The sequence below is a fragment of the Sceloporus occidentalis genome, unplaced genomic scaffold, assembly GCF_023333645.1.
Source record: "Sceloporus occidentalis isolate IW3139 unplaced genomic scaffold, rSceOcc1.0.p SCAF_9, whole genome shotgun sequence".
Classification (NCBI taxonomy): Eukaryota; Metazoa; Chordata; class Lepidosauria; order Squamata; family Phrynosomatidae; genus Sceloporus; species Sceloporus occidentalis.
Window position 1 is genome coordinate 13,595,684 of NW_028316989.1, and position 20,828 is coordinate 13,616,511.

At 44.2% G+C, this 20,828-nt stretch overlaps 1 protein-coding gene across 1 annotated transcript; it reads right to left on the reverse strand.

Annotated features, from left to right (window-relative positions):
- Window positions 1-6,107: 6,107 nt before the first annotated feature.
- On the reverse strand, window positions 6,108-13,873 carry POU2AF3 (POU class 2 homeobox associating factor 3). Its single transcript, XM_089538233.1, has 5 exons — window positions 13,852-13,873; window positions 13,584-13,753; window positions 11,235-11,298; window positions 8,437-8,669; window positions 6,108-7,522 (listed from the first exon to the last, which is right to left on the reverse strand). Exons 1-5 carry the CDS (start codon window positions 13,871-13,873, stop codon window positions 7,163-7,165), a joined length of 849 nt encoding a protein of 282 aa, XP_089394359.1. The 3' UTR covers window positions 6,108-7,162.
- Between the last annotated feature and the right edge of the window lie 6,955 nt (window positions 13,874-20,828).

Consider the following 20,828-nt stretch of genomic DNA (forward strand, 5'->3'; position numbering starts at 1 on the left):
CTCCGCTTTAACTGCCATGGCTTAATGCTATGCAATTCTAGGATTTGTAGTTTTGTGAGATATTTTGCCTTCTCTATCAGAGAGCTCTGTTGCCACAACAAACTACAAATGCCAGGATGCCATGGCAGTTAAAAACTGCATTAATTCTGCAATGTGGTGGCAACCCTAGTTCAACACTCACAGCTCTGCACTACGTTGACTCTTTGCAAAAGATGCTCAAGGTTATTGCAGTGAATGCTGTTGCTTCATTTCCGAAAGGAGTGTTGACTTTCCAAGTGTTCACACTGTAAAGATCAAATCATGTGTACAATACAACAATCCAGGAACAAACCTTGTTTGCAGGACCCAAAGGCTAACAGGAGTTATGGGTTTTTAAAAAATGTTTTAAGATTCTTGCCCTACTTGCACCTCTTTTTGGACTTGAACTTCAGCTTTGGCTGCCAGAGGCATAACCATTTCTTTATTGTAGGTGTGTGTGTGTGTGTGTGTGTGTGTGTGTGGAAGCGCGGCTTTAATGGAATTCTGGGAAATAATTCTCCACCCAAAGAACTACAAATCTGAGCTGGTGAATGGAAACATGGTTGGGTCACATTTGTTCAGCCATAGCCTGACTGATCCAGATGTGCATGCAATGTTCCCATAGTCCTGTGGCCTTCACATCCCCAGGGTTGCTTCCAGAGGCACAACTCCAAATATTAACAATGAAAGGGTAACTCTGCCTTCCCCTCCTTTAGGAATTTGTCAACTGGGGAGAAACGAGAAAATAAAGATCGGGGGGGGGGGGGGACATGTTTTCGGGGTGTTTTTCAGACGACGTTTGTGTGAAAGTGAAATAACATGAAAATAACCCAAACACAAAGTCATCAAAACTAGCTCCTTTTTACTTTTGCTAAATTCCAAAAGTACAAAGGAGCTTTCCGTTTGGATCATTTTTGTGTTATTTCTCAATCACACGAACGCATCTGACAAAAAACACTCAGATTTTAAAATCCTATTTCTGCATGGGATTTTACCAATTCGCCCTCCATGTGATAAACTCCTAAAAGAAAGTAAGTACTCCAAGCTCTGGCTTAACCAGAATCTGCTTCCTGGCCATTGCATCCATGTGTTTAAACCTTGCTCCAAAGAGTTGCCTTTATTCAAATCCAGCAAACTAGTTGTTGGTCAGTCTTTAGTTCTGGTCAACAGCTAAGTCATCAATATCCTTCTCTGAATTGCAGATACTTGAGTGATACACATCTTTCTTTATTAAAAGCATCCATGACCTGTGTAGGCTTTTATTCTGTTGAAAACTCCATAAGGGAGCTAAGAGCAAATACTATATACCTTTGCATGTCCACCATCAGATACAGTTCCCATGTTTTACTAGAAAGCAGGGCTCATTCCAACGCCAGCGAGGACGGCAGGCTTTCGCATTGCTGCAAACCATTTCTCCCTCTCCAGAAAAGCCAGGTGTGTGTATTTTTGTCCCCAGTAAATGTCACTCCTAATCAAAGCCAGCCGCTTTTGAACGGTGGTGGACCCGAAGCTACAAATATTGACAATATCACTCCGGAACCTGGGAGTTATAAAGCTGAGAAGTTTTAAAAGTAGGAGAAAAGTAAGATAGAGAGGTAAGTTGTTGAAAAAGTAGGTGGGGGCCCTTGAGGCATATTTTTTTTTTACAAGAGATACAAGGAAATCGCCTCTAGGCAAGATTCTTATCTTCCTTTTTCTTTTTCTTCTCTTTTATATAAAACGAATGTTTTTGAAGATTCGGGGAGGGTCTGTGTACTAGCCATGACCTTGCAGATTAAGGGATCGGTTGCTGAATAAACACTCAGTTTTAGGTTTTGGAACATTGGTATTTAGTTCAAAGGTGCAGCAGCATGAGCCATTGGAAAGGCTGCATGTGTTGTGCATGGTTGTGCATGGTTATGCATGCATGTTGCTATGGATATGCATGTGAGCATGATGCACAGATGCAATTGTGATTTTGCTTGCACAACATCACAATCCACCCATGACTTCCCTTGAGTCTCAATTTCGAAGATGAGGCAGGCTATACATAAAGATGAAGAAGGCGATGATGATGGCAATAGCAACAACAATGGCATCAGACTGCATCTGACACAAAACTGCGTGAGCACAAGTTTATGTTTTGTCTCTCCAGGGCAGGGGCTCAGCCATTTTTATTTAACCATCTCTGCCTTTCCTCTGTACCCAGCCCCAGTCTCTGGATTCATAAACCCTAAGACCTGAGAGCCAGTGTGAGGTGGTGGTTGGAGGCCAGGGTTCGAATCTCCCCTTGGCCATGGATGGCAAATCACAGTCTCTCAGCCTCAGAGGAAGACAATGACGAAAACCCCTCTGAGTAAATCTTGCCAAGGAAACCCCATGATAGATTTGCCTTTGGGTTGTCCTAAGTCAACGTGAAGGCACAAAGCAAATGGCAACAAAAGAAGAAATATCTTTTTACAAGGTGGTGGTGAATATGATTTGTGAATGCTATGGCTCCTCTCATGGAAAATGGGTCAAAAACATGTCTCTTTCCATCTCCTCCTAGTCCCAACAGTCCAGGCCTCCACAGACAAATTTTCCTTTATCTTCTGGGAGCCTGGGGCAGTCAGGAGTGGGGCAATAACTCATTCCTCGGAGTATTTATGTCTGGCACTGTCTCCTGATCAATTGGTAGATTTGCTGTCCTTATGGATAGCATCACTTGCAAATTGGACATTTATCTCCACCGCTGAACCTCATGCCTTTCCTCCAAACCCATGCCGACCCCCTCAAGCAAAATCTTTGCTTTCCTTCTCCTCCCAGTGGAAAAAACATTTGAATAATTTCTGAAGCAACCACAGCTGGCTTTCTTGACTTGGTCCAGATTCAATGTGTCTCAGCCTTAGTCCCATCCTTCACTTTTCCACATTATGTACAATGACTACACATGGAGCAGGTACAGTTTTGCACAGCTGCCTTTGCACCTTAAGTGCATTCACCATAACTTGTGCAAGAAAAGCAAGGAGTTCAGAGCATTTGGCCCTGTCTACATGGACCATTTACATCGGTTTCAACCTGACCTCACATTGCCCTGTCCACATGAGGCACAAGCCAAAGAACCAATTAGAGCATGGAATGTTTTCACATAGAAAGGCCAGTTCCTTATTGAATCTGGACCATCCCTGCCTTAATCCAGTTTTTAAAAACGCACCATTGGCTCTGTATCTTCCAGGAAATCCAGAGCACTCCGAAGCAATGCTGGGTGGCTGTTTACAGAATGAATCCAGTTTCACACCACTTTGATTGCCATGTCTCAATGCTACAGAGTGCTGGTATTGTAGTTTGTTGTGGCACCAGAGCTCTCGGACAGAGAAGGCGAGATGTCTCACCAAACTACAATGCAGAACAGGCATGAGATATGTCCAAAATGATATCTATTTTTAAAAATCCCTTGCACATACAGATGCTCATTGTGCATTGCAGCCACTGAACTGCACATCTCTCTCTCTCTCTCTCTCTCTCTCTCTCTCTATATATATATATATATATATATATATATCCTTACTCAATGTGTATATGTGTGTCTGTAATCACTAAGGAGGAATGAGATGCCACTTCCTTTGCACAACCTCTACAACAGGTGCATCCCAAAAGGTATAATGTCAATGCTGGAAAAAGACTTCACAGAAGCCGCTGTCGATCTGTTATAACATAATGGTTATATGGTGCCACCTGACTGTAAGTACACGAAAACAAAGTGCCAATAAAGATTGAGCCTGTTCCCATCTGTTAAGGCTTGGCTTTGGCACAGCAGCTGGAGAATGGTGCACCTTCCATCAGGAGTCTAGCAGCGGCACTTGGAATGGCACCGTTTATGAAGAGTGAGGAAAATGATTCAACCGGCAGGTGATTCCTTACATGTAGGAAAACAGGATGGTGTCCAGGACCTCATAAAAACATGCAAAGGCCCTAAACTGCATCAAGTTTAAAGGAGATTGAATGCATTACCTACCCATCTTATCAATCAATCCGTCAGTCTGTCAAGCCAAGTTGCTCCAGTAATAGACAGAGTGTAACTTTACACTCATTGAGTTATGAGATGGTTGTGCACAAGTGAATTGCAACACTGTGCAACTGGATGTGCAGTCCAATGGCCGCAATGCACAGTGAGCACCTGCATGTGCAATGAAGAGTGTCTAGTGTGCATGTAAGAGGTGCAGTGACACTGCATGCAAAGTGATAACATATGTACAATTCTACTTCTGCAACCCGGCACTGAATGTGGACTTCCATGTTGGACAATATGACCAACTGCTTCTCTAGGGGGACTTAAAGTGTGTAGGTCACTAACAGGATGCCAGTCTCAGTCTGTCTGATCTAACTATACAACTAAGCACCATACTATATCACAACTCACCAACAGGGACACGTACTTACATACTTCCAGCTTCCACCTTGAACACACTACCAGTTCCATGGTTTCCTGCAGGACCTCTGATAAAACCGCACCTGCTCGCAACACTCTGAGATGTTCAAATAGTAGTTGAAAGTAACCCAAAATTCTCACTGGTCTATTCTTTTTATCAGGTGGGGTTATCTTGACTGATGGTAAAGCCATTTTTCAACCTGGGAATGAAAAATGACAAATGTTCTCTAGAATGGGGACTGCCCTTAATAAGGAGGGGGAAGAATTGATCCAGATTCACCCACCGATTCATCCTCTTCCTAGCATCAATTCAGGACTGGGTTCCTGCTTGGCAGGGGTCTGGAATAGATGCCTCTTGTAGTAGCCTCCAACTTTGTGATTCTCCATCTCATGCTACCAGGTAGTGTATCATACTTCTGATGCAGTGTGCTGTGCTTAACCCATGAGTAGGCAATCAACCTATGGAACTCACTGCCACAGGATATTGTGGCAGCCACTATCTCAAATGGTTTAGACAAATCTATGAGGAAGGACTATGTATTTTGGGTCTGCTGAAAATACAGAAAGAGAAAAGAAGGCTTGGATATATTTAGCCTGCAGAAGAGATGACTGAAAGGTGATATGATATAGTTCCATGGAAGTCCATGGATATAGCACGCACTTTGAAAAGGAACACACATTTGGCAACAAATCACAAACATCAGCTACAAGTTGACTGGTATTTGTTTATTGGAATCCTAAATATACAAGTTGACAGAATGGCAGAAGAAATTGTGTGATGTGGTTTTAAAATGTTTGCACCCTTAAATGATGCACAGAAAATAACATCGGAAGAAGGCAAAATTCAGATTAAGGAGACTCATAGATTTGCAGAGGCAATACAGTTGCTTATCTGATCAGAGCAGAAGCGCATAGATGTTGGTGTGTGTGTGTGTGTGTGTGTGTGTGTGTGTGTGTGTGTATCTTCTTAATTATATGCAAGTTTTCAGGTTTCACAGACTTCTTCATCCAGTAATGTGGGAAGGGAGACAATTTGGGTCTATGCAACATGCTAGGTAAATAGCAAGTGAGTGTATAACAGCCAAGTAATGCTGTTTGTTACAAATAACGGTGCTATATGTTATGTGTATGCCATGATACCAGTCAAGCACAGACTTACTGCAGAATGTGCTTCTGGCGATTTCCCCTTTGTTCCCATTTTTCAAGGACAGTTGTTTCCCTTGTGATTGAGGAGTTATGCGTGGATGTGGCTTGAATATTACAATCACCAACAGTATTATGCTGGATAAAGAAATCAGGGAAGGAAGGGAGCCACTGTGCCTTGCTGAGCTCTTTGCTCATGCAGACAGCCAAAAGAGGCAGAATAAATTATGCCAAACAGGAAGATATTAGCTGGTATCTTGCTAGTGACTAGGTGTCACTTGAGATTATGGTCCTCGTGTCTCTTTTTGGATGGGGCACAAGGAAGGGGCTATTCTCTAGCCCAATGTTTTGTAAACTCTGACCTTCCAGGTGTTTTGGACTTCTGCTCCCAGAATCCCAAAACCATTGGCCAAGATGGCTGAGGCTTCTGGGGGCTCTTGGTTCATATATGCAGTCCCATGCCTGCACTCTCCCCTAGGTAGCTGCCAAGCCCAATTTAATGGCTACCTAGGGGAGAGTGCAGGCATGGGACTGCATATATGAACCAAGAGCCCCCAGAAGCCTCAGCCATCTTGGCCAATGGTCATATATGAACCAAGAGCCTAGATGGTTGAGAGTAGAGTAATAGTTCCACATGTGGGATTCTGCTACTGCTTCTTAAGTCTTCACCTCCAGAATTCACTGGTGCAGTGTGATAGCCCACCTGGTCCACCCAGCCTTTCTGATGCTTTTGGAGAGTAGAAGAGATCACAGTCTGAGGACATCTTCTGCAAAGATCCATTGTGGATCTTTGAATCTGTCATCCATTTGCCTCTGGCTACAAGGACACAGCCAGATACTTCTCTGATCCCTCTGCTCTCCATCAGCAATGGAGTAGATGTGATGGGTAGATGGCTGCTGCAGTGCAACAGTGAGTCATGTGGTGGCTTTGGACTTTCCCAAAGGAGGAAGGGAATACCAGTCTCTGCAATAATGCAAAAAAGACAAAAAAGTGGACTTATGCCTGTGTACGCCACTAACAGGCTACCAGGCTTTGGCTACAATCTGATATCCCCCCATGTGGTGTAAAGGTCCACATGCAGACAAACATTAGACTGAGCCATAAACCCTCTCTGCAGTTTGCTGAGCAGCCCTACACAACCATTCTGTACTTCATGGGGAGCAGGCAGGATCATAGATGCATTTGGCTATGTTTCCATAGCCAGATGCAAAATGATGACACCAGCACTAAGTCTATTAAGGTGGTGATGGAAGACTAGCACAGCGCAACAGAAGTCCTGGGGTGGCTTTGGACATTATGGGGGGAAGAGGAGAATACTAATTTCTGCAAGATGTATGGCTGCATACGTCACTAATAGGATGCCAGCCATTAAGTGTTATGCTTACGGCACACAGTGCAAGATTTCAGCTACTATGTGTAAATTGTGCCAATTGTGCCCAATGAGGAACTCTGTGAAATGCTGGAAACCTGCACCTTTCAACTCTAACCAAGGCCATCTCAGTACAAATGATGATTTTTTAACCTTCTTAGGATTTTGCCCCTGAAAATGGCAAGCGCAAGTCTATGGATCTCCATACATTTTTGGTAGAGCAGCTGTGACAGCCGCTTCCCCATTAACTGTAGCATGTGTCCCAGCTCCTATCTCTTCGGAAGAACTCATCTGCCATGGAGACAGCAGGGACATAGTCCCGACAGTCCGCGTTTGTGTAGGGAAAACATTCAGAGACTCTGAAAGTGTCCAAGTGCTGGGAGCCACAGGATGTGCAACAGCATGCCGAGGGGACATGGTTGTACTGTACATGGGAAGGCTGGAGATAGGGGCTTCCCTCTGATGACGGATACATACAGCTCTTGGCCTCCAAAGGAGAAGGAGAATTGTTGTAACTGATCGGTGCAAAAGGAGGCAGCTGGGATGGCGAGTAGCTGTAATCGAATGAGCTGGAGGGATCTGAGGAATCTGGTGATCCAGTACCCTGGCAGAAAGAAGAGGAGGGAGAAACAGATGCATCTCAGTTTTCACGTTGGTGACAATTTGGGTTGTAAAGCCCAATGCGTCAAACAGCCCAAGTCTATGCAAGGAAATGCTACTCTGTTTAAATAGACCTACACTGTTTAACCAGTCACATACAGGGTTGCAAACGATTCCTCTGGTTGGAATAAATGTGTTGGGAGGTTGTGGCATTTGTTGCCGTAATTCTGGTAGTATCGTGGGTACCTGCTATTCTTTAAACCAGGGGAAGGTAAAGTGCAACTTGCAGGCTGCATATGCCTGCTTGCAGGTGTAGTTTAGATTCTAGGATCATTTTTAGACTGTTTTCAGGAGTCTTTAAAGAATATTTTAATGGGTTTTTAAAATGTTTTTTTAATCTTTGTATTGTTTTAATTGGTTTTTATTTGTGCATTGTATTGGAGGCCCTTGTGCACTGGGAGGTGAAACAGAAACACTTTAAATCAATAAAATAATATCTAAATAAATTGTTACTGTCTGCCTTCCTTTCCAACTTACAGTAAACCCAAGGCAAATCTATCATGGGTTTTCCTGGCAAGGTTTGTTCAGAGGAGGTTTACCACTGTCATGGACAGAGAGGCGGGATATAAATAAAAGTTTTATTTTTATTATTTTATTTATTATTATTCCCCTGAGGCTGAGAGACTGTGACTTGCTCAAGGCCACTCACTGGGTTTCATGGCCAAGCTGGGAATTCAACTGTGATCTCCAGAGTCATAGTCCACTATGCCATACTGGCCCAAATGCCTCTCCCTAAAGGGCAAATCCCAGGATTCAATAGCATATTGCCATGGCAATTAAAGTGGCATCATAGCACTACAGTAGTGTAGTTTGAAAGGGTCCCTGTTACTAGGTCCATAAACCCTGAAGGTGAATTACCAGGCTTTGGTTGAGGCAAGGAGGCGGACAGGGCTGGTAGCTGTCAGGTGAACAAGGCAGGTTGCCCTGAGCAATAGCCAAAGAGGCATCCAAGGCTGGTTCGGTTTGAAGACAGGAGTCGACCAGCTGCTCCAGGTAACTGGGAATCTCTTCACAGGTGATGCAACTCTGGAATGGCCATGACTGTTGGCAACCGGAGGAAGACGATTTGAGCTCTGCATCTATGTAAGGGGCTAAGAGAAGAAGGAGAAACAGAATAAGACATGATGGCACTCGATGCTCTTTAAGAATAAAAAGCTGGGACTCAAGCCAGCCTAGCTGTGAGGTAGTGCTGTGCCACCTGCTTCAGACTCAGAAAGTTGACTTTTTTGGAGCACAACTCCCAGAATTGCATCCATAAAAGCAATGCTCCTAAATTCTAGAAGTCAATTGGAATTATTAGCAGATATGAGGATTTCCAGTACAACAAAACCTAGTGAAAACTCTGATTTGACTAGCCTCCTTTTGCTGGTGACTTTGTTCTTGTGTGCCTTTGAGTTGTTTCTGACTTATGGCAACCCTATCGTGAGGTTTTCTTGGCAAGGTTTGTTCAGAGGAGGTTTGCCTTCTCCTGAGGCTGAAAGCATATGACTTGCTCAAGGTGGATTTTGTGGCTGAGCTGGGATTCGAACCCTGGTCTCCAGAGGCGTAGTCCAATGCTCAAATCGTTATGGCACACTGGCTCTCGTTGCTGGTGACTAACAAAGATGTAACTTGCCGTAGTTTGGCTGATCAACCTTTTGCACGGTTTAACAATGGAGGTATTCGTGTGATGCACATTGTGCACAGCTTGGTAAAATGGTTTGAGTGCTGGACTAGAAGATGGAGGGCCTGGAGATGTCTCATCCATAGGGTCGCCATGGGTCAAGATCAATGCGGAGGCAGTTAACAACAACAAATATTTGCAAAAGGGTTCATCCAAGTCTGAAAAAAGAAACCCAGCCTGAAATAGGGATGAGAATCTCTGTATTAATCTATGCAAATCTGTGAATATATATATAAATCTGTTGGGTGACCCTGGACAAGTCACGTTCTCTCAGCCTCAGAGGAAGGCAAAGGCTTAATCTCCTCTGAATGCTGTGGGTCTCCTTAGGGTCACCGTAAGTCGGAAATGACTCGAAGGCACACAACAACATCTCGCACACACCCCTTGATCACAACTATATTTGCCAATAACCCAGCTACAAGTTTGTTGGTCTTGTTGCCTTGCCCAGCAGCTAAAAGACAAAAAGAACTGCCAAAATTCTTGCTTCTTCAACCTTGTCAGCTCTTGGCAAGCTCTGGAAAGAAGCTGATATGTACTCTGGGGGAAAAGGTTAACCCCATCCGGATTCACAGAAAGAAGGAGAAAGCGACTGAAAGAGGCAAGCTGGAAATGGTGGGACTCTATTATATTGATCTGCAGGAAGAAGCTCCATCAGCAAGAAGAACCCTTCTGGCAAGAGATGGAGAAAGTAATCTGGTGTGATCTCTTTGTCCCTTGTGATTGATCTTTCAGGGCAGGTGGATGGGGAAGGGGAGAACAGGATGGATAGAAAGGGAAACAGCAAAAAGGTATGTATTAGTTAGAGTATTATGTTAGGAATATATTAGTTAGTGTACTACGGGAAGAGTCATTTGCCCTCTTTCCTGATATTTTGGTTTGGTAGGATGGGAGATGATATGATAATTAGGAATCTAGAGATGTAGGATAGTAATTGCTTTGCAACTGTTTAGGGATGCTTAAGGTGGCGTGTAATGTGTAATGGAGTGTGAATTAAGCTATAGTTTGGATGATGGATGATGGATGACGTTTACAATTTTTTTTAGATTCAAGTGGGTGTTATTATCAAGATTACCATATATACTCGACTATAACTCAACCTCATGTTTAAGTCGAGGGCAGGTTTTGAGGCCAAAATTATGGATTTTGATATGACCCAGGGACGTAGCCAAGGGGGGGGGTTCTTGGGGTCCGGACCCCCCCCTTCCATTAGAAAAATGAATGGTGTGTGCTGCTGTGCCGCCGCACCCAAGCCCCATTATAATGGTGGCACTTAGTCTGGACCCCCCCCCCCCTTCCTAAAATCCTAGCTACATCCCTGTATGACCTGACCCTTGGGTAAATCGAGGGTAAAACTTAGGGACATGTAATGTAGGATGTAAAGGACAGAAGAAAGGAAAGCAATGCCAAAGAACGTACAAAATTCCAGCATGCATAACTATTTGTATTCATACTAAAGGCTGGATGGATGAGAGAGTAGAAGGAGGTCAGTGCTTCCAGGGCAAATTAAACCTTTCACCAGGGGATGGTTTATACACACACACACACACACACACACACACACACACACACACACACAAGATTTAAAGTACAGTACTGTACTCATATTGACCCATGGATAAGTCGACAGGTTTTTTGGGTCAATTTTAAAACCTACATTTCTAGACTTATACATGACTATATACAGTAAGCTGTTTTATTTCGATATATGTGTGTATACAAACACACACACACACACACATATGGCAAACAACAAAGAGAGCTGGAGAGTAATTTTTTAAAGCTGCCTTTTCTCCCTCCTCCATCCCCCTGTATCCTCATCTGCATTTTAGCAAGCCCTTTCGATTGGCCACGTTCCTAAATAAATCCCCATGGTTTGACTCCAAGCTGGGAACTGGACTGGGAAGTCTGGAAAAGAGGGAAAGCATCTTCTGTTTGCATGGGGAGTGCTGTCTGTCTGGAGAGCCAGGGGTGAAAAGGTGCATCTTGTACTCACCTGCACAAGGAGGGGAGAAAGGCTCCACAAACTGGACTGAGCTGCCACAACTTCCTCCAGAAACCTGAAAAGTGAAAGGAAGAGGAACAAAACAAAACAAAGCTGAAGAGTTTCTCCATTTTAAAAAACCAAACCAAAACAGAAAGATCACCCCATCCTTCCTTCTTTCCTTCATCCTCTTGCAAAGGTGGAGGTAAGTCCAGTGTTTCGCTCCTGCGAGGGACATGTGCAAAAAACCAACACATCGATGGAGTGAATCAATAAAAGTTGCTTCTATTTTGTATCTGGATGGATGAATGGATGGATGTTGGAGTTGCAGATGCTCCAGATGTTCCATCCTCCTCTCAGCAGATTTGTAAGATGCCTGCTTGCCTCTTCTATCGTCCAAAACTCACTATGCTTTGAACATAGCTTGCTTGGTTTTGGGACTGCAGTGTGCCGTGGGGCGGATTTGACATGCCATGCCATGCGTGTCTATATGGGCATATACATGCCTGTTCCTCTCTTTTCAACATGTCTATTTTTATATGGCTGTAAAGCTGCTGCAAGGAGAGCAGGAAATATTTCTAAAGGTAATTGTCTGGTCAAGCCCTATCTGCAGATTGCCTTTCCTTGGAATTTACAAGTTCCTTGGCTGCCTGGCCATTAAATCCATTCAAACAGGTTTTCTGGCAGCTGCTTCAGGGGTGTGTGTGTGTGTGTGCAAACAGCAGATATCTTGAGCTCCACATGTCTATCCTACTGATGGGCAGATTTCACCTATTCAGCTCCAAAGAGTTTTTCCTCCAAGCGGGAAAGGGTTAGAGGGATTTTCAAGAAGGGGTGGAATTCCATCCATGTCTCCTCAGCTTCCCTGTCTTTTGGTTTCAACTGGAGAGGAATTCAACTGGAGCAAAATTCAATACAAGGTTGTCTCCCTGGATCCCAGAATAGGTGAGGAGAGGAGATCAAGACCATCGCAAGGCTAAACTAAGGGGGGCTGAACCCCCTAAAACAACCAGACACCAAGGATGAGGACCACCAAGATTTTATGCTGTGAATTTTTAAACTACGTTTTAACTATTGTAAGCCTCAAACTGGGGGGAAATGTGGGATGATGATGATGATGGTGATGATGATGATGATGATATTAGTAGTATTGGAATTACCAGTCAGAAATGTCCTAGTTTATAGCCATCAAATAAATATATCGTAAGTAAACTAGAAAAGGTATTAATAACCGATTTCCTTTATTTCCCCCTTTTCTTGAGGCATTACGTTCATACTTGGAACAATTTTATAATATTTCATTTAATATCTTTGTCATTGTGAACTGTTAGCTGGTCATCGGTGTCTCCTTCTTTATTACGTTCTTGATTTTTGCTGTTTGGTGGGGAAACACACACAAGGATGGTCCCTTGCAATTTCAGAGGAAAGGTGTGGTGTATTATTATTATTATTATTATTATTATTATTATTATTATTAGTTTTATTACAGCTCCCAGAATCCCTCAGACAGCATGGGTACGGATTCTGGGGTTTGAAGTCCAAAAATAAACTATTCCCAACTCTAATTCTGGTCACTTTTGGTTTGATTCTGGGGGAATCTGGGAAGCTGTCGTTCAAAAGGACCATGTATACAAGCCATGGTTCTGATCATTTTGGTTTCAATCAGGGGTTTCCAGTGGCTGGGGGATTCTGGGAGTTGTAACCCAAAAATAACTTTGGGAATGAGTTCTGATTCTTTCGGCTTGAATCAGGAGCTCCCTGGTTCACGGGTCAACTTTTTTAGCCTTTCCACCACAATCTCTTCTCCTCACTGAGATAGGACTTTTTGGTGGGCTTAAGGTAAGCTGATACAGTGCTACTTGGCTGTTGTCATTGTTGCTTCCTTTCTCTTGCTGGCTGGGGATGCTGGGAGTTGGTGTCCAAAGAGGTAACATTTCCCAGCTCTGCATTTAGACTGCAAGTTCCAGCTGCGCTAGCCAAGACAGCCCCAGTCTACACAAACATGGTCACAAACTAGTTGCACCTCTGCAGGCTGTTGGGTAGAAGATGGTGTTGCTGAATGCACTTTCTTTGTCTTTAATATATATTGCAGATAGAAAACTAGTATGGCAGGGAAAGGGATCCAAGGCCACACCTTCCATTGACATGCTAGTTTTTCTTCCAGTGTGGAAGCACGCAATGTCCACCAAATAAGAAATGGAGCTGTCTATGTCCAGTTGTTGTCCAGACAGGCCCTGGATTCGGTCCACTAGTGTTTGTGGTATATATTGTATTACTCAGACTGTGTTACTGATCCAACACCACAATGCCTCCCATAATCCCAGAAACATCCCCAAGTGGGAAAGAAAAGAGAGGGCTTACGGCTTCCTCCACCACCGCCTGCTTGGCTCGCCTCTGTTGCAGAAGTTCCTTCACTGTAATTTTGACTCGGACACCTTGGTAGATCTTTGGCTTTCCTGAAAGGACAGGATTAAAAACAGAAACTATTTTTCCCGCGCCAGTTGAGACACAAAATTGAAGACGCAGCGATGCTTATATTTCTAGGGTTGCATCTGCACCGTAGAAACAATCCGGTTCGACATCACTTTAACTGCTGTGGCTCAATGCTATGCAGTTCTGGGAATTGTACCAGAGCGGAGCAGGTAAGCCATCTTGAGGCCTGGTTTTGGGTAAAAGGTGGCATATAAATAAAGGTAGTAACAGCAACAACGGAGGCAAGCAAAAAGAGACAAAAAACAGACTGGGGAGGTATCATGATTTAAAGAAGCCAATGGCAGAAAGCACGCTCCAGTAACACATAAGTAGTTTCATATTTCACCAATACAGTTCAGGCAGAGACCAGTATAATTCTTGGAAGAAGCTTGCCAGAAGTTGGGACATTTTTATTTATGGGAGAAGGGTCTCAAAAGCTGGTAGAAGGAAGCTGGGTGCCCCTTTGCAAGAAAAGAGCCATGTGTGGGTTTGGACCAAAGACCTATCTCAAAGGTAGGGATCATGCAAGTGTCCAGATGTTGTTGGACTATCTCTGCCTGGATCTATCACCGTTAGATATGCTGGACAGGACTGCTAGAACTTGATTCCCACCGTGGCTTAGCTAGTCTAAGCATTCTGCTGATAGTCTAGCCCCCTCCATCAAGACAAGTATCCAAATACATCTTCCCACGCACGTCCTCCAGCAACGGAAACACAGAGGAAGACATCTGATACGCAAAGTAATGTTATAAAGTCAGGCAGGGGTGAGCAAGGGGTGGCCCATACATACCCCAGGGACCATTTGAAAAATGACATTTTCCCCTTTATAAAGGGTGTTTTAAACTTCTACAGGGGCATCTACAGGGCGGTGTGGGGAGTATGGACTGCACTGGGTGATCTCCCAGAGGTGAGTGTGCTGGTGGGAAGGGATTGCAGAAGGTGCACAGTGTACCACCGCACCCCTCCATGGATAGATCTTGGAGACTGAAGACCCTGGGAAGGACCCAGTTCACCCTTCTGAAAGTGACAAGGAGGCCAGCCGGAATGCTGTCGGCATACCATGGCTAACTCTTGGAGGTCTCTCCCATTGCTTAAAGATGCCTTTGAGCTTCAGGATTTGCAAACAAGATGAGTAGACTGGAAGAACCTGGAACACAGACAGTCCCTTTGAGTTCTCTGGTCCACTAGCCATTGACGTCAAGTAGACCAAACTCCTTCCCTTCCATAATGGTCCTATCTACGTCCGATGGACCATTGGCTTGGTGACTCCATGCATGAGTTGCCACACTGGAGTGACACCAATCCTAGCGATGCCACTGCAAACGCCCAGTAGTTCCCAAACTTTCGTCCTGGGGAATGTCAGTTCCCAGAAGCCCCAATCAGTTTTGGCCAACAGTCAGGAATTCTGGGAGCTGAAGTCCAAACCATCTGGAGTACCAAAGTTTGGGAACCACTGCAGGTGTGAAGACATTTCACCAGGTCCTTTGGGGAGAAACCGGGCCATTTTATAAATTCAGAGGAGGCCTTTTACAAAAACAGGGAATGAATTCCCAATCACTACTTGTTGTTTAAGACAAAAATGGTGCCTCATGGGTCTAATGTGGCCCATGGGACTCCAAAACATGGTGAAAATGAATGCCACCACACCTGAAAGTGAAGAGGTATGCCCTCTGAACTTCTCCTGATCCTCCCACCATCTACTTTTTGCAGATCACCCAGAGTCCTGGCATTCAAACCTCCCTGTCCAGCATGGTATAGTGGTCTGAGCATTGGACTATGACTCTGGGGACCAGGGTTCAATTCTCAGGTCAGCCATGAAACCCACTGAGTGGTCATGGGCAAGTCACACTCTCTCAGCCTCAGAGGATGGCAATGGCAAACCTCCTCCGAAGAAACATACCAAGAAAACCCTTTGATAGTTTGCCTTAGGGTCACCATAAGCTGGAAATGACAGCACACACAAACACACACAAGTCTGTGAACAAAAAGATTCAGAAACTTTTAGAGACCCTTTCAAAGCATCTTACAAAATTCTTCCAAGTCTGATTCAGCCCAGGGGTCTTTTTTCAGTGACAGGAGTGTGAGTTTATCGTCCTTTCGGTCTTTCTCTCTCATGTTCATACACATCCAGTCCTACTTTCTTCCTCTCCTTGAATTTTATTCCATCGCAAGAGCCTACTTTTTCAAATTTGGGGAGCGAGGTAGACCTGTTCTTGTTAAATCTTTAGGATTTACAGACACTTGAAGAGCTACTAGTGTGTCCTGTTGCCTACATAATAAAGCACCTTGCTGACATTTGCAAAGAAAACTGCAATTCATGGCCAAGAAGCAAAACACGTGTTCAAATCCATTAGGAAAGAAGGACTTTGTTGCCTTATTGGTAGTGATTTGAATTCTTCAAAAGCATGCAAGCTTTTGGGTTGTGCAGAACTCTTCATCATATTATTGAGCATTTCTCTTTCCTCCTTTTTTTAAAAAAATAATCATCTTGTTTGATGAAGATTTTGCAGAACGCAAAAGCTGGCACACTTTTGAGGAATTTGGTTTCGTCCCAAAGATCTGGCTGGCCTAATCCCATCTCAACCGCAACAACATTCACATCCGTCTGCTCACCTCAAAAATTGTTCTGTGATTTCTGGAAAACACCCCAACATCCAGGGATTAGAGGATTAATTGTTTTAGAGGATTTCATTCAGGGAACATTAAAGTACTAGGAGCTGGGGTCTTGGAAGTCCTTTATGGCAAAGTCTTGAGATTTAGGTGGGGCCAGATGGAATCACTAGATCCAAAAAACACACTGCAGAAATAATCCAGTTTGAGACTGCTTTAACTGCACTGGCTCAGCACTAGGGAATCTTGGGAACTGCAGTTTTGCGAGGCATTGAACCTTCTCTGTCAGAGAGCCCTGGTGCCACAATAAACTACAATTCCCAGGATTCCCTAGCACTGAGCCAAGGCAGTTCAAGCAGTCTCAGATTTCTGCAGTGTCTTTTGGACCAAAGTCAGTCACCCAAACTCCACATATCATGGAATTACCAATTCAGAGAGATTATATCAGAAATTGGCATTTGTTCAAATCCTCTGAATTTTATATATATAGCAGAACTCTAAATCAGAGTTTGGAAACTTTGGGGGAGTACAGCTCCCAGAATCCCCCCAACCAGCAAGGGATTCTGGGAATTGAAACCCCTCCCAAAAGGTTTTATGTGACTACTCAGTGCACAGTGTGCAAGAAATAAGTATATTGCTCTTCCATCACACTGTTTGCCTGCAAGTCTACATTTCTAGAATAATCTAGATTGGAAAGGTACCCCTAAAGGTCATCTAGTCCAACCCTCCACTGCTTCCATTGAGGACAATGGACTCCCCCCTCCAAAATTAAAAGGTATTCAAAGTGAAAAGGTATTAATAGATGATTAATGTAACCTGTCCTGGGTTTTTGTTGGCAAGATTTGTTCAGAAGAGGTTTGCCAATGCCTCCCCCTCAGGCTGAGCTGCATCCACACTGCAGAAATAATCCGGTTTGACACCACTTTAGCTGCCATGGCTCAGTGCTCCGGAAATCTGGGAACTGTACTACAATTCCAAACTGCAGTTCAAACTACCAAATTACCATGCCCAGATTTCCAAACTACAATTCAAAAAACTACCAGATTCCCAGATTCCCAGAGCATTTGAGCCATGGTAGTTAAATTGGTGTTAAACCGGATTATTTCTGCAGTGTGGATGCAGCCAAAAGAGAGTTGTGACATGTCCCAGGAAAAAGATGCCCCCAAAGATGCAAAAAGTTCCTCCCTCTTTCTCTTTCTCTTTCATTTCTCCAAGAAGTGCATGGGTTTCCTCGGGAGTCAAAGCCTCCTTTGGGTCCACCTTTGTAAGCTCTCCAATTCTCCATCCACACTGCAGAATTAAGCCGGTTTCACTCCACTTTAAATGCCATGGCTCCATGCTATGGAATTCTAGGCACTATATCCTGGGGATTTGTAGTTTACATTCGAACCCTTGATCTCCTAGTCCGAGGCTTAAACCAAGAAAAGAAGAAAATGCACCTCTGCACCTCAATAAAATGGACCTTCCTGCCCATCTTCCCAATTCTCCCTCCAGGTGTGCATCTACACTACAGACATAATGCAGTTTGACACCGCTTTAACTGCCCTGGCTCCTTGGTACAGCATCCTGTGGGTTGTAGTTTGGCCAGGCAGAGAAGGCTCAAGACGTGGCGGAGTTACAAACCCCAGGATTCCCATAGGATAAAGTTACAGCACTTAAAGCAGTGTCAAACTGCGCTATTTGTACAGTGTGGATGCATTCCCGCAAGAGGCGGCTGGAGTTTTTAGCCCGGCTGCGACGCGCCTCCGGGGGAAGTTTGTTGCGCGGCAGCGCCACCGCTGGCCACTATGGGAATGACAACGGGGAGCGCACAACGCTTCCAAACCAAGTGGAGACCCACTTTTACAAATCTAAGCACCCCCTTTTTTGTGTGCTTTAAGGGTCACACTGTTCTCCTTTCGTCCCTTTTATTCCCTGGGAGATGAACAGCGTTGGAAAGAGTGTCTCAATGGCAAAGCCCCCTAAAAGTGACCATTTGGGGGGGGTTCAGAGCATCCCCAAAATATATCCTCTGTGGCATTGTGCACCCAAAGTTTTTACAAATCTTGGTCTCTATGGAGGTGGATGGAACTCCTTTTGCCATTTTGTGGTGTTACATTCCTCCCCTCTCACAGGCTTTGAGACAGAGAAAGTGCCAAGAGTTTTTTGATGGAAAGAAAGTGCAAATTTGTTGCAAAGCAAGAAGCATTTTTTTTAAAAAAAGATTAGCTCTCCCTGCCTGTGTGTGTGTTTTGTGTATGTGTGTGTGTGTGTATAAAGAAAAGCCTTCACACAAAGCAGCCACATTCCAGAGTGCGCACCTGGAGAGCTGTTTCTTCCCCCCAATGGCCCTGGCGCAATGGCGTTGGGTGTGTGTATATTTTATGTATATGAGTTCGGTGCAACCTTGCGCACTTAAAACCCATTTGATTTCATTGCAGTTTGGAAACAACTTGGACTTCCTTCTCCATTCCCTTTCTTCCCTTTCCTCTCTCTCCCACCCCATGCTTTCTTTCCCTCCCTCCTCCACCCTTTTTTTATTTGAAGGTAAACTCTCACTCTCACTCTCTGGAGGAAAAAAAATAATACATGGAAGCAAATTTAATTCAACTTACCTGACATTTTTGCAAGAGCAGAAGATGGATATAAAGTTGCTGGGTTGTGCTTTTTTTTAATGTCACTGGAAAAGACCAAAAAAGAGAGCCCAAAAATGTTGCTGGAGGAGAAAACACCACCAGCCCAAGTCCTGAGTCCTCAGCTTGGCTTCCTAAGGCAAAGGCAGAAAACACCCAGCAAAGAAAAATCAGATTTTTTCCAGGAAAAACCCCTTCCAAATCTTTTTCTGCAGGTCCCAAGTGGCAGGCCGACAATATTAAAGTTTTATACCTACGGATATAAGTTTGAATTTTTCTCTCCCCAAGCCAAGTATTTAAAAGCTCTAGAAACCAATGATTTGACAATCAATGATTGCGCGATACTTTCAATTTGAATATTCAAAGGCTCCACAAAATGGACTACCTTGGAGTGAAATGCAGCATCTTCCCATCTAGCAAAGGGTCCCAGGGAATAGGATATCTTCCCGGGGGGCTCCCCGTGACTCCATTCGGGGGTGTTTGGGGACTTTTTAGGTTTCTGGTCACAAATAGGGCAGAACCCCCGAACCTTGGCCTTTATTTTCGTGGGAGAGGGAAACCAAGTTTCTTGGAGGGGTCCTCTTTCAATTCCTGGGTGCTGAGACACCCCGTCACAGTTTGGGGGTCTTTGGGGTTTGGGGTAGACTTGGGGGGCCACACAGGAGACATTGGGGTGCCAAAATGGCCTACAAACATGGCCTGGGAAGACACCCGAGGCCTGCAAAGGACGGTCACATATGTGGCCAGGCTGTCGTTCCACCTCCCCGAATATTTCCTATATCTGTTCCCCATCTTGCATTGCACCCCCTTTTTTTGCATCGTATTGACTCATCGTGATTGCTTCCCCTTAATCCGGTTTCAGGTTTGCATTTGGGGAAAGAAAGGTGTCGGGGATGCATGGATTTTATTCCCCCCTTCTTTTCCTTTTTCCCTTCTTTTATTTGCTGTGTGTCTTGCAACGGCACTAGAGGGAGGAAGAGATTATTTTTCTTCTTCTTCTTCACCCCACCGTTGACATTTCGTGGTCTTTTTTCCTTCCCAAATTTTTGTTTGCACGCTTTTCTTTTCACACCTTTTGCACGGCTCCCCATGAGGTCGCCGAAGGTTCTGGAAACAGCTGGGTCAGCCCCGATGTCGGCAAAGCTGTTACTCATCTACTCTGGATATAATTTGGTCATTGTTCCAGCTCTTTCTTTTTTTCCCAGAAGGAAAAGGGAAAAAGAAAACTTCCACAAAGAATTCTCGGCTGGGATTAGGGAGCAGTGCCTTGCTGCTTTCAAGACATATTCCTTTGAGATCGTGCCATTTTGCCTGGGCAAAAGCTCACAGATATCTCTGACTTTTTGTTTTTTGACCTTATTAAAATCTCTTTTAAAATAAAAGTATTGAGAGGAGGGGTTTCAACGATTCTTCGGAAAGGTCAAAGTGAAACTGAATCCTGCCCTGCAGAATTAATGAAGTTCAACGCTGCTTTAATTGTCATGGCTCCGTTTTATGGACTCCTGGGATTTGTAGTTTGTTGTGGCACCACGGCTGACTCTCTCACAAAACTACAAATCCCAGAATACTGTAGCAATGAGCCGTGGCATTTGAAGAGGTGTCAAACTGCATTATTTTTTGCAGTGCAGATTCAGCCCAGGATGGATGTCAAAAAGGAGATACCCTTCCCCAGCAACCCACACATCACCTTAAAATGCAGAGAAACTATAAAGCTGCTGTTGGAAGTGTGGCAGGGGTCTACTTTCCCCATGCGGGGAAAGTGACCCAGAGGATGTGTACATTATTGGGTGAGGATTGACCTCCTCCGTTGTGAACTGTTTTCCTATAAAACAGACTTCTCCTAATAACTGCTCACTTATGAACATATCCTTGCAGAAAAAGGATGTTAAATTTTAACCAGAGAGATCCTGGA

Excerpts from the sequence above, each read along its gene's own strand:
- POU2AF3 (XM_089538233.1), bottom strand. The coding sequence starts at position 13,873 with ATGGCTTACCTGCTCCGCTCTG. Across the intron at positions 8,670-11,234 it reads TTTCTCCCCTCCTTGTGCAG|CCCCTTACATAGATGCAGAG; the intron begins GTGAGTACAAGA and ends TTCTTCTCTTAG. Across the intron at positions 7,523-8,436 it reads CTTGCCTCAACCAAAGCCTG|GGTACTGGATCACCAGATTC; the intron begins GTAATTCACCTT and ends TCTTTCTGCCAG.